This window comes from Phocoena sinus, chromosome X (genome assembly GCF_008692025.1).
Source record: "Phocoena sinus isolate mPhoSin1 chromosome X, mPhoSin1.pri, whole genome shotgun sequence".
In the NCBI taxonomy this organism is placed as follows: domain Eukaryota; kingdom Metazoa; phylum Chordata; class Mammalia; order Artiodactyla; family Phocoenidae; genus Phocoena; species Phocoena sinus.
Genome location: NC_045784.1, coordinates 101427976 through 101449703, shown reverse-complemented (window position 1 = coordinate 101449703; position 21728 = coordinate 101427976). Strand labels below are relative to the sequence as shown.

The 21728-nt window shown below is 46.3% G+C and overlaps 1 protein-coding gene across 2 annotated transcripts in view; it reads right to left on the bottom strand.

Moving 5' to 3' along the window:
- The window catches only part of SLC25A43 (solute carrier family 25 member 43), a 36634-nt gene extending 15010 nt beyond the window's left edge, over positions 1-21624 (bottom strand). Inside the window, exons 1-4 of one of the 2 annotated variants that reach the window (XM_032621011.1) lie at positions 21347-21624; positions 14667-14908; positions 11028-11200; positions 9734-10752 (exon numbers count right to left, since the gene is read on the bottom strand). In XM_032621011.1, coding sequence (XP_032476902.1) covers positions 10534-10752; positions 11028-11200; positions 14667-14908; positions 21347-21621 — 909 coding nt within the window. In that variant the 5' untranslated portion in view covers positions 21622-21624 and the 3' untranslated portion in view covers positions 9734-10533. Of the gene's footprint in view, positions 1-9733; positions 10753-11027; positions 11201-14666; positions 14909-21346 lie in introns of those variants that run through there. The other variant, XM_032621010.1, reaches the window with a different exon arrangement.
- Between the last annotated feature and the right edge of the window lie 104 nt (positions 21625-21728).

The following is a 21728-nucleotide window of genomic DNA, read 5'->3' as shown; positions in this document are numbered from 1 at the left end:
TTTTCTGCAGGCTGGGAATACAGACATAGGCAGTACCTGCACAGGGTGGCCTCTAGGTAAACGCCTGTTAAATTAACCCAACGAATGAATGATCCACTCCCCTACCATCCCTGATCACCATTATCTATAGAGACGGAAGATCTTTTGAGGTCTCACAATGCTAGCTCATTTGCGTGTTTATAGCGATCATACGAAACACACAAACACACCTGGCCCGGCTTTTATGGTTCTAATCAGGCCTTCAACGCCATGCATAGATTCTGAAGAGATGCTTCAAGAACAATAAAAATAGTACCTCGGTTTTACTGAGTATTTATATTGAGTGTTTATCTTGTGCCTGGCACTGCATCTGCATTAACCCAATTCAGTCTTCTCCATGGGGATATGAGCCAGGCATTAGGCTTCTCCCCGTGTTTTACAGATGAGGAAGATGCGGTTCAGAGAGGCCATGTGGCTTACCCAAGTTCACAGAAAGAGTAAGGGACAGGGATGGCATCCAAAGCCCACACTCTGGACCAATGAGCTAATCTGCCCACGAAAGCTTTGAGATGAACACAGCTGTCAAAAACAAATGAACAGCTCTGTGGGGGAAAGGAGGTAAAAACTGGTGCTGCGTTTCTAAAGCTGGCTTGAGGCCAGCGGAGGGATGGGGAAACCCCAGTGTTCATCTCCTCCTGACAGCAGGAGCCGCAGATGACTGCTCATAGCTGCAGGCCTTTCTTGGCTGACAGAAGGCCTTTTCTGGGACCTTTCTTTCTCTTTCCCCTACCTCTCTCTTCACCCCCACTCTGGAGGCAGGGGGAAGGGGGACGCCTGTCTTAGCTGCTGTTATTGTTTAGCTGGAGCTCGAAGAAGTCTGCTTAGCGGAGGGTGGCCATTTTGATACCCAGACTTTATCTCTTGGAAGGAGTAAGCCAGCTCAGGTCAAGAGAAAGGGCAGAGTGATTTCACAATGAGTGGAATTAGGAAGGCTCCTCCCTGCTCCCTCCTTGCCTGCCCTCTAGGGGAGAGTCTCCTTTCCATGATCAACAACTGTCATCCCTAAAGTATTTAGGGCACCCTACACCTTTGGAAAAAACAAAGGGGGGGGGGGCTTTTCCTTTCCTTACACCTTAACGATGATGCTCAAACGAAGCCACCTGGCCTGAGGGATGTCCAGACATCTACCTGGATCTGAAAAGCATACTTTTTTCTCAGAATTGCCAAGGCAATGCTACTGACTTAGGCAGAAGAAGTCAGTCCCCAGAGGGGCCAGCCCCCAGAGCAACATGATGGCAAAGAGTTAAAAATGCAACGAACTAAAAAGGTAAGGTTCCCATCCTCTCTAAGCTCTCTAAGCCCCGAGAGCTTAGAACCCAGCAGTGTTTGTACTTCAGGATCATCGTGCAAGTTGGCTGTGCTGGGGAAATAGAACTCTATTCCTACTGACAACAGACACGACGTCAACCAAGAAATGTTGAGCTAGGCGGAACATCTGCAACTCGCTTAGCGCTTCCTAGCAGGTGTGATGAGAACAATCTACTTTCCCCTCCTGGGGCTTTGCACCTGCTCTGCTAGGGGCTCGGTGAGCCGGAGGGGCTTTCTTCCCAGTCCGTCCCAGCGGCGTGGCCAGTCTGAGGCAGCCAAAGGTCCATGGCTGCTGAATGTTCTCTGCTTCTCATTGCAACCTGCCGGCTTCAAGCCTTCCATTGTCAGGCTGCCAGTGACCAAAGAAAGCCAGAGGCACCCACAGCCTGGTTTTCCAAAGGTTTTTTTTTCTCCAATTTGAGTTAACCATACCCTGGCCAAAGCCACCCTCGTGCCTGTTTCTGAGCTTGCGCACTACTGTTTCTTTCAACTGAGGCTGTGTGCTCCCAAATCTCAAGGTTAGGTTTCCCTCTCCCTCATCCTCTACTCCCACACCCAGGGCAAGGGAACTGGAAAAAAAAACAAACAAACGATTACCTAGCATCTAGGACCAAGCCCCTATAGTCCTGGTGGATAAAGCTTGGGCCTGAAGGAGAGACCTAGGTTCAATCCCAGCCCCCCGCCCCACTTGCTAGCTAAGTGACTGTTGGGCAAGTTACCCTCTCTGTGCCTCAGTTCCTCACCTAGAAACTAGGAATAATAACAATACTTAATAGGGTCGATAAAGAGGATGGAATGGGATGATAAACTGCCTGGTCTGTATCACATGACCAATAAATGGTAGTTATTATCACATTATTACAATTTCTTATTCCCGGGGAAAACTTTCCTTTCGTTACCTCCTCCAGACATATTTTGTCCCCGGACAAAAGCCTCCCCACCAAAGGAGGGCACAGATTTAGAGCTGTTCATTCATATCGCATTTACTGAAGTCAACAAACTGACAAATACAAGTGCTATGATACCGATTCATCAGGCACTTCCAGGCGCTGTACAAAGCAGTGGGAGGTTGCCATGAAGAGGGGGGTGTACATCAAGACTCTTTTACTCTGTCCTTTTAGCATATTTACTTCTCTTGAAATGGTAACAGCTGTTGGAGCTGCGATACACAACTGGAGAGCTAAGGTAGGGGGTGGGAGGTAGTGCACTTTCAGAGCGAGGATTGCAGGCAGTCTGAGACAGGGGACAAGTCGAGGTTTCCCTAGGTCAGCAGGCCGGGGAAAGGGCAGGCTGTTCTTACCTTCAGCAGGGGGTAGGGACGAGCACACAGACTTGGGGCTCACCCAGCAGCAGCTAAGGTTCAATTCTGTACTCACAAGGCAGTGAGATCTCAGAAGCCGGCCCTGAACTTCATTCATTTTTAAACAAGTATCGAGTGCCTGCTACATGAGGCTACGTGCTGTGGGGACATACAAATGTGTAAGACGTATGTCCCAAAGGCAAAGAGCTCAAAGTCTAGAAGGAATAATGGACACAGAAGATTACGATTCAAGGAAGCATGTGACGTGGGCCTGAGAGCTATAGCGAGAGGGAGCTTTGGGCGTTCAGACTGGGGAGACTTCTTCCTCTTGAGGAGGGGAGAGAAGGCTTCAGGAGGGGGCTCACACAGGGTGGGGATGTGCTGCAATGGTGGAGAGACGGCAGAAGGTGGGGCACGCGGAGAAATGCCGTGGAAAATAAACCAGCTGGACCAGAGCGCACATACAGGCTAAGAGCATCATTTAAAAGGGGTTGTTCACCCATAAAGCTTTTGGAACAAAATATGCCCTTGGGGGTGGGGTGGGAGTGACAGTGAAAACAGCATCTGCAGTTATTGGCAGAGCACTCTTTTAGTTAACCTGGATTCTCCTACCCCCGAATCCCCTCCGAGGCCGTGGGGAACACCCCCATTTGTGGTTCTACAGAGGCAAAACACCTGCCTTTATCCATCACGATAGAATAGCTGTTTGAGGGGTAGGAAAAGCCAACTCCTTTATCAAACGAAAGCAACAGATGTGTGCTGTTGTAGGTCAGAAGGGACAGCCACCACGTGGCAGATGTCAGGTGAGATGGAGGTAGATGCCCAGGCAGAGGGGACAGGAATGTGAAATACACTTATTCTTCAGGGGGATGGGGGAGGGGCGCTAAGATAATTTTGATTGAATTGGAGGCTGGAACAGAGCAGAGGTCAGAAAAAGGCATGTTCTGTTTAGCCCTGGCAGGATTTAACAATTTTCATTTGCCAACATTGAAAAATTGGGATCTTACATACAAATCTGGATTTCAGGCTCCCTTGAAAAGTGGGCCCACATTTCTAAATGGCATCTATCCTTTGGAGAAGAGGGACTTGCTGCAGCTTCCCCTGGCCCACTTTGTTCCACGCTGTAATTCATACTTAGATGCTGGCCACATTTTGTGAGCACTGCAGTTAGCGCTCCAGAATGCTTCTGAAAGCCAGGATGGCTCAGACTGCATCGGAATCCTTATTCTCTAGGGGGTGAGTGTTATGTTACCTGGGTTTCCCTACTTTCTCTTTTTCCTGTTACTTCCAAGTTCCTGCCGGCATCTGATCTTGCGACTCCTGATATAGGGGGCCTCTGTGCAATGAGCGCGGCAAAGTTGGTAAGGGCAGCCTGCCAGGCCAAGGGGCTCAGCCTTTATTCTCTCAGAGCAATAAAAGACACAACGCAGGCAGATCTTAAGAAAATTCATCTGGCAGAAGCCTGGGCTGGAGGGGGCTGAAATGAATATTGGCCCTGGTGATAAGTTACATCTCAGGTTACTCAGTGACTGAGTGTGTGAACTTGGGCAGGCTACAGAACCTCTCAGTGCCTTGATTTTCTCCTCTGTGAAATGGGCTTGATAAGCACAGTGCCCACCTGGCAGGTTTATTGCCAGGATTAAATGAGATAATGAGCATAAATACCTCAGCACAGTGCCTGGTACATTAGTACCCAATGTTTATGATCAGTTTTAGAGTTAATCCTGAGACCAATTAGAGGATTACTGCAGTAGCCTAGGTATGAGCCGATAAGGTCCTAGACTAGGGCAGGGACAGTGACAAAAAGAAAGACCAACGTGGGAAGTTAGGAATGAAGACCCAACTGGGTTCAAGGTTGACTGGGGGAGGGGGAAGGGAAAGAGTCAAAGACAACTTCCGGGTCTGCAGCCTGGGTGGCTGGGGGAATGACAGCACTGAAATGCAGAACCTTGGGAAGACGGTTTGATACATACTTAGAGGTGACCCTGGAGAGGCGACAGCCAAATGGCAGTGTCCGGCAAACAGTGAGAAGTGTGGGGCCGGGGCTCGGGAAATGTGGCTCAGGGCTGAGGATGTGGACCTGAGTAGGAGGAGCCACGAGAGGGGCGGGGCGCCCTGGCGGGAGTGCCCAGTTCAGCATCTCAGGCAGGTTCAAGCATCTGTCTGAACAGCTGGGGCCCTCTCTTCACTCAGGGACCGTGCCTCTTCTGCTCAGTCAGCTGTGCCCCTTGGATACTACCTCTGTCCCTCATCTTATGTGCTTTCAGTTCAAATGCTGACCTGGCCTAATCCTGCTTGCCTTGTGAGCCCTGATGGGGTCGAAGTCCCCTGGGTAGAAAGCAACAGGCTAACACTTGGTTTTATGTTTAATGAAACGGAGACACCTAATACGGGCTGCAGGGAGGGGGGTCAGGGAGAGTTGTGGGAGACTGAGCTTGTGCCTGGTGCCTCCTTCCTGACCTTCTCAGAAGGCCCACCAGATTCCGAAGCTCCACCTTCTCAGCTGCTCCCTGGATTTTCCGGGCAGCTTATCTTCCTCTTTTTTTTCCACATGAACTGTCCAGAGAACCATTTGCTCAGGACTCCCTGGTCCTTATGGAGAGCCCACAGACTCGTCAAACTAATTAGTTCCAAGCTCAGGGCCAGGTGTGGGACAGACAGAAGTGGAAAGGCCGGGTATGTACCCGGAAGAGCTTGAGCTGAAATGTGCTGAAGTGTGGCCAAGGGCATTTCAGGCAGGGTGGTCTTGGGGGCCATGAAAGCGCCCCAGGTATGGGGGCACCTCATCCTATCTGTGCGCAGGGCTGACTCACCCCCTTCCCAGCAGAAACCATCCCATCAAAACATGCACATGCATAATTTATTTACCTCTCCAGTCTCTAGCATGCCAGCGAGGAGCCGGGGTGAGAAAAAGAAAAAGGAATAAAATGAGTGTAAGCACGGTGAAGGAAGGGCTCAGCTGGTTAAACAAGACTTATGATTACTGTCATTAGTGTTCAAGAGACTTCCAACCTGATGCGGCATTAAACGGACAGATTGTGTGTGTGTATGTGTGTGTCTGGATAAAGCATACATTAGGAGAATGAGACATTCAGACAAAGTGGCCGGTCGGTATGGGGGTTCAGGAAATTCCCTGTCCAGCTTGTTATCCAACAGACACCTGACATTGATTTGCTTCCTGATGGACAGTGTAAGGAGGAAAGCCGATGGAATGCAAATGTTACCATTAAGTGTGTTCAGGTCAGAGCAGCCCGGCTGCCCTGCAAAGCTCTCTCCTCATAAATTCTGCGGACAAACCCTACCTGCTCCCACAGGGGGTGGCGGGGAGACTGTTATTAAAGCTCTCTCTTCTTGGAGAAGTTGGATTGAGTGCTCTGCAGGAACAAACAGCCACAATACAATTTACGGTTAGCCTGTTGTTTCTAGGTTCCTTACTCTCCGAACTGAAGATGTATTTTGAGCGGGGATTAGGGGGTTGTTAACTAGTCGGTGATCACCAGCTGCAGGGCTCCCATACCCTCAGGTAGTGCTCAGATAAGCTCCGTTACTGCAGCGACATCTAGTGGCCAGAGAAAGCAACGCACGTTTGCATTTTAAAGCAGTCTGTGGTTCTGTTCTGGGGAGTTGATTCTTTTTAAGTAGGCGGGACAAGGTATTAGTGTTTATTAACTCCTGTAAAATAACACTTTGATCGCAACCGTAAGATTTCGCTTCCCGTATCTTTGGATGACATTTATGTTGTCATTCATAACTGGATGCTGATCATATATTGTGAAAACCATGCAATTGTCTCTTTGGATTTTTTTGGTTTTTTTTTTCACAACCATCATGACTTTGCACTTATTTGAAAGCTTCTTGTTGAAGCTCTGTGTATGCATTATGCATAAGGTTTCCATACAAGGGAAAATATGATCAAATTTACCCCCAAATACCCACTTCTACTGTATAGCAGATTGTTGTGGTAGGTATATATTCTAGAGTAGAATGTAGTGGTGGCTAGATTACCCCATAAGAGGTCATTGTTCTAGCTCTCAGGTGGAAAAAGGAAAGCTAAGAGTTTACAGAGAAGACTGAAACCTTCACCCTCACATTTAGATGTCAGTGAATTTCATCTGAAACCCTTTGTGATATTGTGATGTATAATAAGAAATATATACTTGGTCTTCGTCCCCATTTCTGGCATAGAGCTCCTATAATCCTTGACATTACCTAAGTGATGAGAGCAATAAAGGTGCCTTGATATTCATAACAAACCCCTTTCAACCAAGTCTGAGTTTATGTTAATGTAGCGACTTTTGGAAAGCCCCTAAGGATGGGGCCTGGTTGCCAGTAATCTAGTGAGTCAACTGGTTTCCTGAGTTCTGTGAGACACTCTAGCAAATTAATTGAATCCAAGGATGGGGCTGTGGGAACCTCTAATTTATACTTCAGAAGCACAGGTGACAACCTGGACTTGACATCGGCATTTGAAGTGGGGGGATGGTCTTGTGCGACTGAGCCCTTGACCTGTGAAATCTGATGCTGTCTCCGAGTAGAGAGTGTCCGAGTTGAGTGGAATTGTAGGACACTCAGCTGCCGTTGGAGACTTCCTTGGTGTAGGGAAAAAACCCACACACTGGAGTTGGTCCTAGACTCTACCCTTTCTCACTGACTGCTCCAACCCCCAGGCTCAAAGCCCTGGGTTTGAGCAGGCTTACTATAGGGAGGAAGTGAGCTCACTAAACCTTGAACTCTGCATAAGGAACACTAAATTATAAGAGGTGCCAGAAAGTGCTGGCGAGACGCCTCTGGCTCTACTATTTCAAAAAGCAATCCTCAAAGCATGGAAGCCAGTGATATAAGCCGCCTTAGTTTCATCCATCTTCTGATGGCCAACCAGCGAGAGCCCATTCTCACTCCTGACAGGAAGATAAATTCCTAGGGCCAGGATGTTAAAAAAAAATGAATAAAAAGCTTGTAGTATATCCTACCTCCTTCCCACTCAACCTCACCCTGGATTTTTTTTTAAGAAGCTATCCTTTTTAGAAAAAGCATAATTATCATATGAAGAAATCAACTTTTATAAGAGTTAACTATATGAAGTTGCCCTTTGGGTATGTCAAAAAGGTAGGATGTTGGCAATGTCATACGGTTCAATGTAAAGAAAGAAGACTGAGGCTATAGGGGAGATATACAGTATTCCTGAATAAAGATAGAATATTTTACATAAATTATTCCAAGTATATAGGTTGAACATAACTCCAGTCATAATCACAAGGTAGTTCTAAAGTTCATCAGGAAGAACAAATGACTGAGAATAATCAAGGAAATGTTGAAGAGAAGAGTGGTGAGGGGGTAGATGCCCTGTCAGACACTACAAGGTATTATAAAGCTATAGGAATTGAAATAGTGTGGCTCTGGCACGAGGACAGACTGACAAATCTACAGCTCAGAATACACAGCCCCAAGACAGACTCTAGAACATATACAAATATCTAGGATGTGGTAAAAGTCGAAGCACGGAGTAGTGGGGAAAAGAGATTATTCCAAAAATGGTGCTTAAACAATTGGTAAACTATTTTTTTTTTAAAGTCAGATGATTACCTCACATCATACCTCAGGTAAATTATAAATAAAGTGATAAGTGTAAAAATTACAACAAAAATATTTAAAGAACTATATAAGTGAATAGTCATATGATTGTGGGATGGGGTAGGCCTTTTACACAGAAGAGCAAAGTTAGAAACCAAAAAATAGTAATATATATATATATATTTGCATAAAAATTAAAAAATATGTATAATAACAACATAAACAGTATTAGAAGCCAACTGTCAAACTGGGAAAAATGCATGCAGTGTATGACAAAGGGTTAATATCTTTAACATATAAAGACTTCTTACCAATTAGTAAAAAAAGCTGAATAGCCTAGAAAAATAGGCAATGGACACAGAAAATTTACAAAGAAATACAAAGGACAAATTGATATATGAAAAACATGCAATCTTCTCATAATCAATGAAATTCAAATTAACGTGCCAGCATTTTTCAGCTATTATTAGGTTCACAAGGATTTAGAAAGTGATAGTCATTACAGTTGATGGGAGTTGAGATGGACCACCCCACTCACTGCTGGTGCAGGCGTAAACTTACAGCCTTTCTGGGGTGCAAACTTCATTAAGAGCCTTAGAATTATTTTTGTCTTGTGGCCTGTATTTCTAGGAATACAGCTAAAGGGTGTCATCACAAATGTGAAAAAATACAAGGGCTTTCACTGTGGTGTTATCATACTGAAGAATTAGAAACAGCCTGAATATTAAAAAACAGAAATTGTTATTTATGGAACGATGGAGACAGAGATTGAAGTTGTATTGCCACAAACCAAGGAATGCTTAGGGCTACCAGAAGCTGGAAGAGACAAGGAAGAATCCTCCTCCAGAGTCTTCAAAAGGGGCATGGCCCTGCCAACACCTTGATATTAAACATCTAGCCTCCGGAACTTTGAGAGAATAAATTTGTTTTTTATTTTTTTAAGTTATGGCACATCCATATGGTGGAATATATGTGATAATTAGAAAAGATGCTCTTAGTACTTGATGGCCTGAGGCACTATCTATTATAAAATAAGTGAAAAAAACAGATATTAATTTTTATATATAGTAGGAATGCAGTTTTGTGAAAAATAACTTTCCATATGCATATATTATATACTTATATTTATGCACGCACATATGCATACACATACGAACATACACAGAAGTAAAACTATTAATCATCATAATGCATAGGTGTTGGGCTTATAGGTAATTATTATTTTCTTTTTTGTATTTTTCTGTATTTCCCAAATTTTCTATAATCTATGTGCATTCCTTTTTTTTTTTTTTTTTTTTTTCCGGTACGCGGGCCTCTCACTGCTGTGGCCTCTCCCGTTGCGGAGCACAGGCTCCGGACGCGCAGGCTCAGCGGCCATGGCTCACGGGCCCAGCCGCTCCACGGTACGTGGGATCTTCCCGGACCGCGGCACGAACCCGTGTCCCCTGCATCGGCAGGCGGACTCTCAACCACTGCGCCACCAGGGAAGCCCTCCTTATTTTTTTAATTGTGGTAAAACACACATCATAAAATTGACCATTTTAACCATTTTTAAGCGTATGTACATTACCCTTAAAATGAGGAATAATGGCTTTTATAAATAGGCATGCACTAAGCAGGCTTTAAACTTGCATCTACGTTAAAATTACAATAACGTTGACAATTTAAAAAATGTGTTTGGACAAAGGACAGGAAAGGAACGCAACCCAGACAGATGAAAAGTTTGATGGATTGGAGCAGCAGAATTGGGTGCAATTGTGATGTGTATTGTTCTGAGGCAGCTTTTCTTTATAGGTTGAGATAAGTACTTGCGGGCTTTTTAGTGCTGAGGTACGTGAGGCCTGGCCTGGCCTGGCAAAGAAAACCACATGGGGAAGCCGGAGGGGGGTGGGGGGCGGGCACTGAGATAGCAGAGGGACAAGTTAGAGACACGGGGAAAAACAAACTCAGTGGGGACTGATCATTTAAAATTGGATTCAACTCCCCCAAATTAATATCCAAGCAGCTCTTCAGGAATACATCGATTGTATAAATCAAGATTTGCCCGGAAGAGGCCAGAGAGGCAGGCAAGCCTGTGGGTGTGGAGTCTGAAGGGAGGCTGGCGGAGAGTGAGCAGGGTTCAGGGCAGATGCGACTCCCACCCCTGCCCTGTGTGGACCTGCCTGTAACCCCCAACCTTACTTGGACTACTCTGATTTTTCTTTGATCAAAATCGGCTGATTCTAAGCTAAGCCAATTCCTCTCTTTGAGATCTCAGATATCAGGCTTTTGTCTCTGTGGTCTGTAGAGAAACTGTGAGTTTTCCTAGGTAAAAATTAGGAAAATGCAGGGCCAATCCCACTAAGACACCGGCCCATTTCAAATGCAGTTACTTTCTCAGCAGGGGAATCAGGGACTACTGGCCCCTTGCTATTGATAATTCCTGGCTTATTTTGGTTCTTTCCGTCTGTTTCACTGAAGTATGGACAGGCTATGAAGGCAAGGGTGCCCTGTCCTCGCTGTGGAGGCCGCCTTGATGTAACGGGCAGTGGCAGCTATGAAGAGAGGAAAGAAAAGTGCTTTATAAAAGACCTAAAAAAGCAGAGGATGGGAATGGGGAGGCGGCTTGGGCTCGAGTCCATTGCCCTGAGGTTAGCAGCAGAAATGCCACGGAGTGAGGGTTTGCAGAGTGTTTGTATGAGCAGTCACGAGCTCCTTGGAAACCTGGCATCGCTCAGGCTTCATGTTCTTTGCTGTTGTTACCCACCCACAAACACTGCAAGCCATCCCTCCCACATACCCACAAAGCCCCCCAAACATAACTCTTCACCTGCATCTTTCTCTTCACCGTGTCGAAGGGAAAGGAGAGTGTCTGGGTCACCGCGGCAGCCAGGCAGACATTGGCGAAGTTCTGGAGGAGAGAGAACCGATCTCGGGGTCCATTCCAGATTTTCTCCAGGTTCATGTAAACTAGAAGGGAGCCGGCAGAGAAAGGGAGAGCACCTGAAAAACAAGGCCAGGGAGAGGCTGTGATGTCTCAGGAAACACTGGCTTGAGAACATAAATGCCTGTGGGGAATCCAGGGAAAGTAAACAGGACCGGCTCTGGGCTTGTTAAACAAGTCACTCCAACCGAAGCAGCAGGCACTTTCTTGGGTGATGATAACGTGCTATATTTTGATATGGGTTGTGTCATTGATCAAAATGCATGCATCAAAAGATTCCCTAAATATTTGTGTACTCTATGTCGATTTTACTTTTAAAAGAGCCATAAACAAATATTGAACTCTAGTTAATGATATGCATGTTGAAGGGTTGAGGGATGAAGTGTACTGATGTTTGCAACTTACATGGAAATCATCAAAAAATATATGACTGATGAATGGTTAGAGGGACAGATAAAGCAAAACATTAATTGAAGGAGCTGGTATATGGTGGGTACATGGGTGTTTCCCATGTTTAATTTTTAATTAAAATTTAATAAAAATTAAACAGGGGAATGTTTAATTTTTTAATTAATTTTAATTTAATTTAAATTTTTAAAAAAATTATTTATTTATTTTTGGCTGTGTTGGGTCTTTGTTGCTGCTCGCCGGCTTTTCTCTAGTTGCGGCGAGCGGGGGCTACTCTTTGTTGCGGTGCGCGGGCTTCTCATTGCGGTGGCCTCCCTTGTTGCGGAGCACGGGCTCTAGGCACGCAGGCTTCAGTAGTTGTGGCTCGCGAGCTCTAGAGTGCAGGCTCAGTAGTTGTGGCACACGGGCTTAGTTGCTCCGCGGCATGTGGGATCTACCCGGACCAGGGCTCGAATCCGTGTCCCCTGCATTGGCAGGCGGATTCTCAACCACTCCGCCACCAGGGAAGCCCCTCCAATTCTTTTTTTAAAAATTTATTTTATTGGAGTATAGTTGATTTACAATGTTGTGTGAGTTTCTGCTGTACAGCAAAGTGATTCAGTGATACATATATATTCTTTTTCATATTCATTTCCATTACGGTTTTTTACAGGATATTGAATATAGTTTCCTGTGCTATACAATAGGACCTTGTTGTTTATCCAGGCTGTTTCCAATTCTCTTAACTTTTCTGGGTGTTTGAATTTAAAAAAATAGAGTGTTGGGGAAAAAATTCACTCCCATGAAAAAAAAAGTTAGTGGGCAGTACTTAATCAAGTTTTGGAGACTAGGGGGGACCTGATCTCTAGCTGAGAAGGAAACGTTCTGTGAAACCTGAAGAGTGAGGTAGTATGAGATGTGGCCATATCAGGGCTCAGTGGGTACCCTGCACTGTATGGCAGCCTCATCTTTCTAGGAAAAGATGGTGAGCAAGTAGTGCAGTAGTTGGCACCTTGAAACTTACAGAAACTTTGGGAGCAATCTGAAGTTTACGCAGGGACTAAATTTCTCCCTCAAAATGAGATTTAAAAGAGGGGCTAACACTAGTCGGGTTGCTCATCTTTAGAAAAATGTAATATTTATTTAATAAACACATTAAAAATGACGCACCAACCCTACATTTTCCTTCATTCAGAAAACATCTGTGGAGCTTATGCTATGTGATGGGCCCTATGCCAGGTGCCAGGAATATACAGAGGTGTAAGTAGGCTAATTCCTGGAGATGCTCACCATCTAGTGGGAGAGACGGACAGATGACATATGCCATAGTAAGGGGGCTATACAAAGTGCTTTAGGTACACAAGGATCAGAGGGATTAATTTTGCCTGGGGGAATCAAGAAGGACTTCACAGAAGAGAGAACTTTTCAACTGGGTGTTGAGGAATGAGTAGGAGTTCATCAGACATTGGGAGAGCAGGCAGAGGGAACAGCATGTACAAAGAGAGTGGTGTTTCCAAGAAATGCAAGTATTTCTAGATGGCCAAAGCAGGAGTGCAGGTAGAACGTGACAGGAGATGAGGTAGGAGGGGCTGGCAGGGCCAGGTCTGAAGGATCTAGTATGCCACAAGGAATTGGGCTTTTCCCTGTAGCTCACAGGAGTCAGTGAAGGCTTTTAAGGAGGGCAGTGGAAAGAGGTTGGTGAAATGATCAACTTGCACTTAGAAAGATCATCACACCCCGGCAGCAGGGCACAGGGCGGACTAGGGCAGCAGAGACCCAAGACTGGGACTAGGAAGGAGCCTCTCATAAGTGTCCGCAGGAAAGATGATGATGAGAGTGTGACCTATGGCAGAGAAGATGGGGATGGAGAAGGGGGCAGACTTGAGAGTTAAAAGAGGTGAAATTGACAACACTTGTGGCTGAAGTGGGAGTGGAGTGAGAGGAGGAGTTGAAGTTGAAGTGCTTCTAGGTTTCTTCTGGCTTGGGCCACCGGATGAAAGAAAGGCGGTCTCGTTCATTAGGGAACACAGAAGGGGGGCAGGTGTGCAACTAACGAGGCCGTCAGGTTTACTCTTGACTTCAGTAAGCCAAGGGAGCATCAGGTGAGGGTGTCCAACAGCAGGCATTTGTACTGCCATTGGGAAGTGGTAGTAGTCAGTGGTTAAGAGAGAGGGCTCTGGGGTTATATTGCTAGATTCTTCCACTTTCTATCTGTGACCTTGGGCAAGTCACTTAGCTTCCCCAAGCATCTATTTCATCTGTAAAATGAGGCTTAAATGAGGAACTGTACGCAAACCATTTAGCACAGTGCCTGGCACGTCGTAAACTGCAATAGGTGTTAGTCGTTGTTGTTACAGAGATGAGATTGGGAGTCATTAGAGTATAATAATGCTTGTTCAAGCCACTAGTTTAGATGAGGCCACCCAGGGAGGGCATGGAGGGTGAGAAGAAAGCTAAGGCAGGAGCTGGGGGATAGTGACACACAGGGGGCTGGCATCGTCAGATGAGCCAGATAAGAAAGAGCTGCAGAGGGGTGGGAAAGACATCTAGGAGACAGTGGGGTCCTAGAAGCCAAGTTTCCAGAATAGAGTGATCGATCTCATCAAATGCTGCAACAAAGGTCAGATAAAAGGCAAAAGTCTACTGGACTGGCAATTGGGGGTCCTGGGTGACCTGTAGCCCTGGCAAAGGTTCCAAAGAACACAGAAGCTACAGTTGCTACCCTGGTTGTGTTCACACGTGTACCGAGGCATGCAGAGACTGTTTCCTGCAGTCAGATGGGGAGTGTGTGGGACTGTCTTCTTATCAATTCGTGCTGAGACACATGTACTCTGTCCTACTCCCTCCCTGGGATATAACAGACCAGAGTTAGGAGTGGGGCATATGGCTATGGAATAGAATGAAGCTAATGGACTCTGTGTGGATTGAATCCATATGACCTTGAACTCAGTTAAATGGATTTAACTGGTTACAAACAAAGGTATACAATACACTCATATATATATATATATATATATATATATATCCCTTGAACTCAGTAAAATGGATTTAACTGGTTACCAACAAAGGTATACAAGTCATTTGCATGTATCAAAGAACACAGTCTTTTCTTGGACAAGGTGAAAAGTTCCATCTTACCTAAAATAGTAAGGGAAACCCCTCGATAAAGGGCCAGGAACCCTTCCTGTTGATAAATAGTAGAAAAAGCATGGAGGATCCCCCTGTAAGATGGTTCCAGCATGTTCTGCACAATTAACCGGGTTTTGATGAGGTCTGTAGGATATGTCACGATGGTGGAAACCATGCCCGCAAGACTCCCAGCCATGATGGACCTCCACTGGGAGATGTGGCCCAGGTCATCCGTGAACAGCACAACAAACCTGGGAGAAAAGAGGGAGAAAAGCCCAAGGGAATCAGCCATGGATTGTGCTAGAGTGCTCGATGCTACTTATTGCACCATTTCCCTGCATTTGGAAATGCTTTACAAAATGAAAATTACTAATGTATTAGGATTAATGAATAACACATTCAATTCTACACATTCAATTATACTCATAGTAATGAATATAATTCTAGTTATATAAAATTAGCTGTTACAGTTTATATAACATCTATAAGGAAGAGATACCTAACCCTCTTATTTCTATCTACCCTAAGTCCTCACTTCATTTCAAGCATTTCCCCCTTTTACCTGCATAACTGTCTACCCTGGCTTGCCTGTGGGGTGTAAATGAACAGAAATACTTGGTAAATACGGAACTGGAATGTGCTCCTTTGATTCTGTTGCAACGTAAATGAAATTGCTTGAAACGATGACTTTGAGCATCCCTAGTCATTGAGTTTTAAAAAATATATTGGTTTAATAATTATAAGAGAAGATGTGCCACCCCACCAACTGTCAGGGAAATAACAAATAAGAACAATAACACAATACCACTTCTCAACCAGCAGACTGGCAAAGATTAAAAAGTCTGATAGTATCAAGTGATGGTGAGAAAGTGTGGAAACAGGAATGCCCACCCACTGCTGTGAGAAGTGTAAATCGGTAGGTCACTTTGCAGTATCTAGTAAAATTAGAAAAATGCCTACTTTCACCCCAGCAATTCCATTTCTAGGTGCATATCCTAGAGAAACTCTTGCACGGGTACATATGAAGACACATACAGCGTTGTTTGTAAGTGAAATCGAACCATCTAAATGTCTATCTGTAGGGGAATGGATAAACTGTAGAACAGCGATACAGTGATACTTTAGTTAAAATGAATGTGCTTAGAACTATGTATTTACACGGATAAATAGTAAAAGCATAAAGCTGAGTGAAAATAGCAAGTTGTAGAGTGACCTATGGTGTATGATAACCATTTGCAGCCATCTCTGTATATCCACAGGTTTCAGGACCCCCTACGGATACCAAAATCTGCAGGTGCTCAAGTCGCTCATATAAAATGGTATACTATTTGTCCTCTCGTATACTTTAAATCATGTCTAGATTACTTATAATTCCTCGTACAATGTAAATGCTATGTAAATAGTTGCTGGAGTGTGGCAAATTCAAGTTTTGCTGTTTGGAACTTTCTGGAATTTTTTCCCCCAAGCATTTCCAATCTGTGGTTGGTTGAATCCCTGGATGCAGAACCCGAAGATACAGAGGGCTGACTACACTTAAATTAAGAAACACATCCACAAAACCATATATTACTCCAATCACGGATAGATATAGATACATATAAAAAAGTATAAAATAGACCCCCAGGAAGGTGGAGAGTGGATGGGACTGGGAATCAGAATGAAGGGGACTTCAGCTTTATCTGTAATATTTTATTTCTTGTGTAAAAAAAAGATACTTGAAGTATCTTTTAAACTAATTATCTTTCATGCTGTCAATTCTGCATGGTGGGTATATGAATGTTTGCTAGACTATTCTTTGTGTTTCTCTGCAGTTTCACAATTTAGTAAAGAAATGGCTTTGGGTGGACTTTTCTAAATGCAGAATAGAAAGCCACTCTGTTACAATCCCTCTTTCTGGAAGCAGTGCATCCCCAGGCATGAGGGCCTACCTCGGCAGAAATTGTTCTAAGGGGCCTTTTACATGGTGCACGTTCCCTGGCCAGGGAGCAAAGGAATTTTACTCATTCTTGCTGATGAGGACAAAATTTAAAAAAGGGCTTGGAAACCAGGAAAAATAATATTTTCTGTCGGAGGGTGGGGAGGGGGAGAGGGAAAGGGATAGCAAGGATCTGAATAAAAAGAAAGTGAACAGAGCTAGGCTAAAATAAAAGCATTGTATCTTTTTAAAAATGAGAGCATCCCCAGTTCTTTGGCTTTCCAAGCTCCAGTGAAGTTGTGTATTTCCTGCTTTTTCACTTTGGCAGCAGGCCAGGGCCCCCTCTCTGATAAACAAGACGAGCCAGAGTTCAGGTGAAACCACTGAAGGGGTTCTAGGACCGCTCCTTTGCTCCCAAGTAAACACTGGTCGATTAAAAACATCTCCTTCAAGCTGTAGGAAAGTCTGGACTTCATTCTGTCACCCTACCTTAACTGTACCAGCTGAAACAGTCATTTGAGTGAACCGGCAACCTTTTAAAGATGCAGGTAACTAAGCTGGCATTCACCAGTGGGCCTTCCGTCTGCCTCGGTTTCGCTGCCTGCACACTCCCTCGATCCTCCCTCCTCCCTCCCCTGGCCAATAAGTGGCAGCGGAACCTTAGCCAGGGGAGGGGAGACAGGAAGTGAAAATGCTTGGCTGGAGGGGTGGTCTGCAGCAAGCGGGAACCATCTAGAAGAAGCAGGAGTTTGAATGCCAAAAGAAACACCATTCATTCTCATTGCCTCCTCCTTATTCCCCCATCCCACTCGCCACTCCCAGGGCGTTAATGCATCCATTCCCCAGTCACCGAACATCCACACTGTGCCAGACACTGCGCTAGCATTCAGCATAGATCTTAAGAGAGTTCAACAGCCCTGCCAAAGAAATGACTGATAGGGGCAACAAGAGAGGCATTCGGCCCTTGGTTCTCTGAATGACTTGATGAACGAGGACGAGGAGTTCTGTCTTCTATGAGTTTGTTTTATAATGTAGGGTCTTTCTATCAAATATACAAAATTAAAAAGAAGAACCAAAGCAAGTCCTTCCTCTCAGACTTTTACTATACGGAGACAAAGACTACAAATCGTTCCTCTTACAATCAGAGTCAAGGCAGGGCACCCCTGATAGGCCATCGATTACATCATCCTGGTCCCCACATCTTAAGTGCTTGTCTGACTAGGTGGGGCAGCAGTGTTCCCCTTTCTGCTCTTCCTCCCACTCCTACACACTGCACAGCAGCCTGTTCCAGTGAAACTGGATAAGCTGGTGAGCAGCAGTAACCCCTTCCTTTCAGGCACATGGATATTACACACACCCTGGATGTATGTAGGTAGAACTGCCAACACTTCAACCTAACACAAGTTAGCGGGCAAACACAAGCTCATGAATCGATTACACAATAAGGAAATGGTGTTGGTTATGAGCAATTTCAGAGTTTCAGGGACCCAAACCAATGTTTATACAGCTACACAAACAGTTGTGGCATAAAGTTGGGTGAGGGTCTACTATTTGATATATTTGAAAGCCATCCATCGTGTTAGGCTTTACTTGTTTAGCACAAGGACCTAGCTCCTAATAGACTCTACTGAGTGGATTCTTTTAACTGTAAATCCAAGTAAGGAGACACTTCAGCATCACAACGTTGGGCCGAGCCCTGCACTAAGGAGCTAGAAGACCTGGTTTCAAGCTCCAGCTCTGCCGTTAATTGTGTTTGTGGACAAGTCACTGAACCACTCCATTTTCTGAACATTCCGGAGGTTTATGCTTAGTTCAAACCCATAATCATAGGCTGTACCATTACCCCCAACCAACCGTTTTGCAAATTCCTGGTCAGGAGGGTAGAGATTAATCAGTATAATGATGGCCCCAAGGTCTTGTCTTTACGTAGGGAAGGCTGGCACCATGATTAATCAACCACTTTGCTGTCTATCACTGAAATATTTCTTTTCAATTTCCAGAAAGAAACTAATCTTGCAGGAAAAAATTATTAGCAAACCTCGCCTGGGTAACTATCTGTTCTTCCTCTCCCACACATCTCCTCTTCTCCACTCCCACTGTCATCAGCCTATTTCAGGTGCCCTCAGCCGCCACACGGACTAGTGCGACGGGTGGTCCTGCCACCCCCCACCCTTCCTCCTCTTTAGCCTTCCTCCACTGCTACCAGGTGACAATTCCTGTTGAATTGCTTTAATCACAGCACTCCCCCATCAAAAACCCCCCACAGCTACCCTTGCATTCCAAGTAAAGTCCAAACTCCTTAATCTGGCCCTCCAAGATCTCATTCCAACCTGCTTTTCTGGCTGTATTTCCCATTACAGCCAGAGACACACCTTATGCTCCAGTCACGCTGCATGCCTTCCCACCTCTGTGCCTTTGCTTGTGGCATTATCTGCAGTATCTTTCTCCCCATCTTTGACAGAAAACTCCTACTCATTCTCCCAACACCAAACTCCGACGGTTTTTCTCCACTGTGACATCTTCACATCTCCTCCTCCTCCGTCATCAGAGGTGTGAATTGCTATAGCACTTGAACCTTAGCAATCACATGCTATGGACACACTAGTCTTATTCTTTTGCTCTGTAAGCTCTGGGGCACAGGGACCATGCCCCTTTCATCTTGCGTTGTCCCCAGCCTCATGCACACCGTGGTCACTTAATGAAGGCAGAGAGAAAGGCAGCAGGAAGTAACAGGGCATGGGCGTTGGAGTCAGAAGGCCAGGTGGTGGAGCTCAGCTCTGTCACTGACGAGTGGTGTGGCCAATCTGAGCCCAACTGTGCATCTGGAAAGTGGGCATAATACTTCGTGCCCTGTGGACCTTACAGGGCAGGAGGCAAGTGTTGTAAAAATCCAACGATTTACACACACACACACACACACACACACACACAGGAAATGGTAACTAGGTAGAGGTGATGGATACGTTAATTAGCTTGATTGTGGTGATCATTTCACAATGTATACATATATCAAAACATCAAGTTGTACACCTTAAACATACAATTTTTATGTCGGTGATATCTCAGTAAAGCTGTTAAAAATCCAATGAGATGAAGTCAGCCCTCCGTATCTGTGGGTTCCACAACTAACTGCGGATTGAAAATATTCAGAAAAAAAAATTCCAGAAAGTTCCAAAAAGCAAAATTTGAATTTGCTGCACATCAGCAACTATTTGCATAGCATTTACATTGTATTTACAGCGATTTACACAGTACTTACATTGTATTAGGTATTATAAGCAATCTAGAGATGATTTAACGTGTACAGGACGACTGTATGGGTTACATGCAAATACTACTCCATTTCCTGTAAGAGACTTGAGCAACTGGGGATTTTGGTTGGGGGGCCGTGTCCTGGAACCAATGCCCTTCCGGATACGGAGGGATGACTGTATATATTCTAGATGGTTAGCAGCAAAGCCACAGTACTTAAACCAGCCTTTGAAGTTCTGCTTCCCTCCCCTTGGTACACATTCCAAAGGAGGAGTTCCATACTTTGTGGAGAGCAGAGTGAAGTGGGGAGAAACTGAGTCATTAAAATTCAGAGGAGAACTGTTTACAGACTGCAAGCCAGATGTTGCTGAGGGAAAGGGGGCTGGGGAAGAAAGAGAGCCTTGACAGAAATGCCCCATGATCTCACTACCCTCCCTTCCTAGAGAAAGAGAAGGCAACTCTATTCCCAGGCACAGGTGAAATGTGCACTGGCCTCGAGGACTCAGTGATAAGGAAGATTCCATCGGGCTTGTCAGCTGTCAGGTGAGACTGTCAGCTCTGGCATCCCAGAGCCAAAGGCAAAATGCTTTGACTGTTAGCCTCCAAGGCCGACCTACGTGGTCAAGACTGTGGGCTGTGTTTCTCTAATTCTGAGCCAAGGCCAGTCTTCCGAGTTGGCAGTGTGCCCAGCGAACGAGGAACACGGGGAACATCCCCCCAGCTGCAGAACTACCTGAAATTGCATCATTATCGCTTTATTCTTTTAGACTTTGTTTCCAGTTAAAATGCAGGTATCTCTGAGCTCTTGAGGGAGCTTTAAGAGTCATCTGGCATTACCTCTTTAGATGTTTTCCTAAAATGCAGCTGTTGTGGGGGGAGGTGTTAAAAGCCCAAAGAAGGAGTCCAGGGAGCAGCGAGGTTGGAGCTGCTTGCAGTTTGGGGAGGGGAAGCTGCAGCCTCTGTAGGACCCTAAAGTCCAGTTTCTTGGGGGGCGGGGAGCGCCGAACTCCATGGCCTTTTTGTCGCAGTGGATTGGGCCCTGTGCCCCTACCAAGCACGTTCTTCTGGGGGCTCTGACACACTTCCATACACGCATCTTCAAAAGGGTCTCTCTCCCAAGCCAGCCAAAGTAAAATTTCCAAGTTGGCGGATGGTGGGAAGGATTAGGGGCCATCTCTCCGGAGATCTCTTCACTCCTTCCCTCCAAATCTCCTTTGGCCCCCTTCCACCTCCTCGCCCGACCAACCCGGTCAGCCTCTCTGGGCCAGAGCTGCGTCCCCACAAAACTGCACCCGGAGGGGCAGGAATCCCAAGAAAAGGTGAAAAGGAAAAGGTGGGGACTGCGCTTTGGAGGCCGGAGAGGTTGCCTTCTGGCCCGAGGGGCTCCCACGCGCTCCGGAAGGGGGCTGTGGCGCGCCGCTGGCCGGATCCCGGGCACCCGGGCGGCGTCGGGCCGCGGGACCCCCGGCGGCGGCCTCCCGGGCCCCGGGCCCCGCCCACGCCGCCCGTGCCCGGCTCTTACTTGCGGTAGGCGGCCAGTTGAACGGCGCTGCAGGGGAAGAGGCGCAGGCAGGACACCGCGTTCCCCTTCCACAGGGCGCGGGGCCCCTCGGCCCGCCAGACGCGAAGCCCCGCGCCCCACGGCCCCCGGGCGCGGCCGCGCACGACGCCGACCTGGGCCAGCACGGTGGCGAGCTCCAGCGGCGCGGTGAGGCTGAGGCTGAGCGTCCCCGCCAACCCCGCGCACAGCAGCCGCTGGCTGCCCGTCAGCCGGCCGTCCCGCCGCCAGGTCGCCATCGCGCGTCCCCGACCCGAGCCCCGGGCGGCCAGCAGATCGCTTGGCTCGGGCCTGGGGCTCCCGGGCTCCGGTGCGGGGGGCGGGCCAGGCTCCGCCCGGCGTAGGG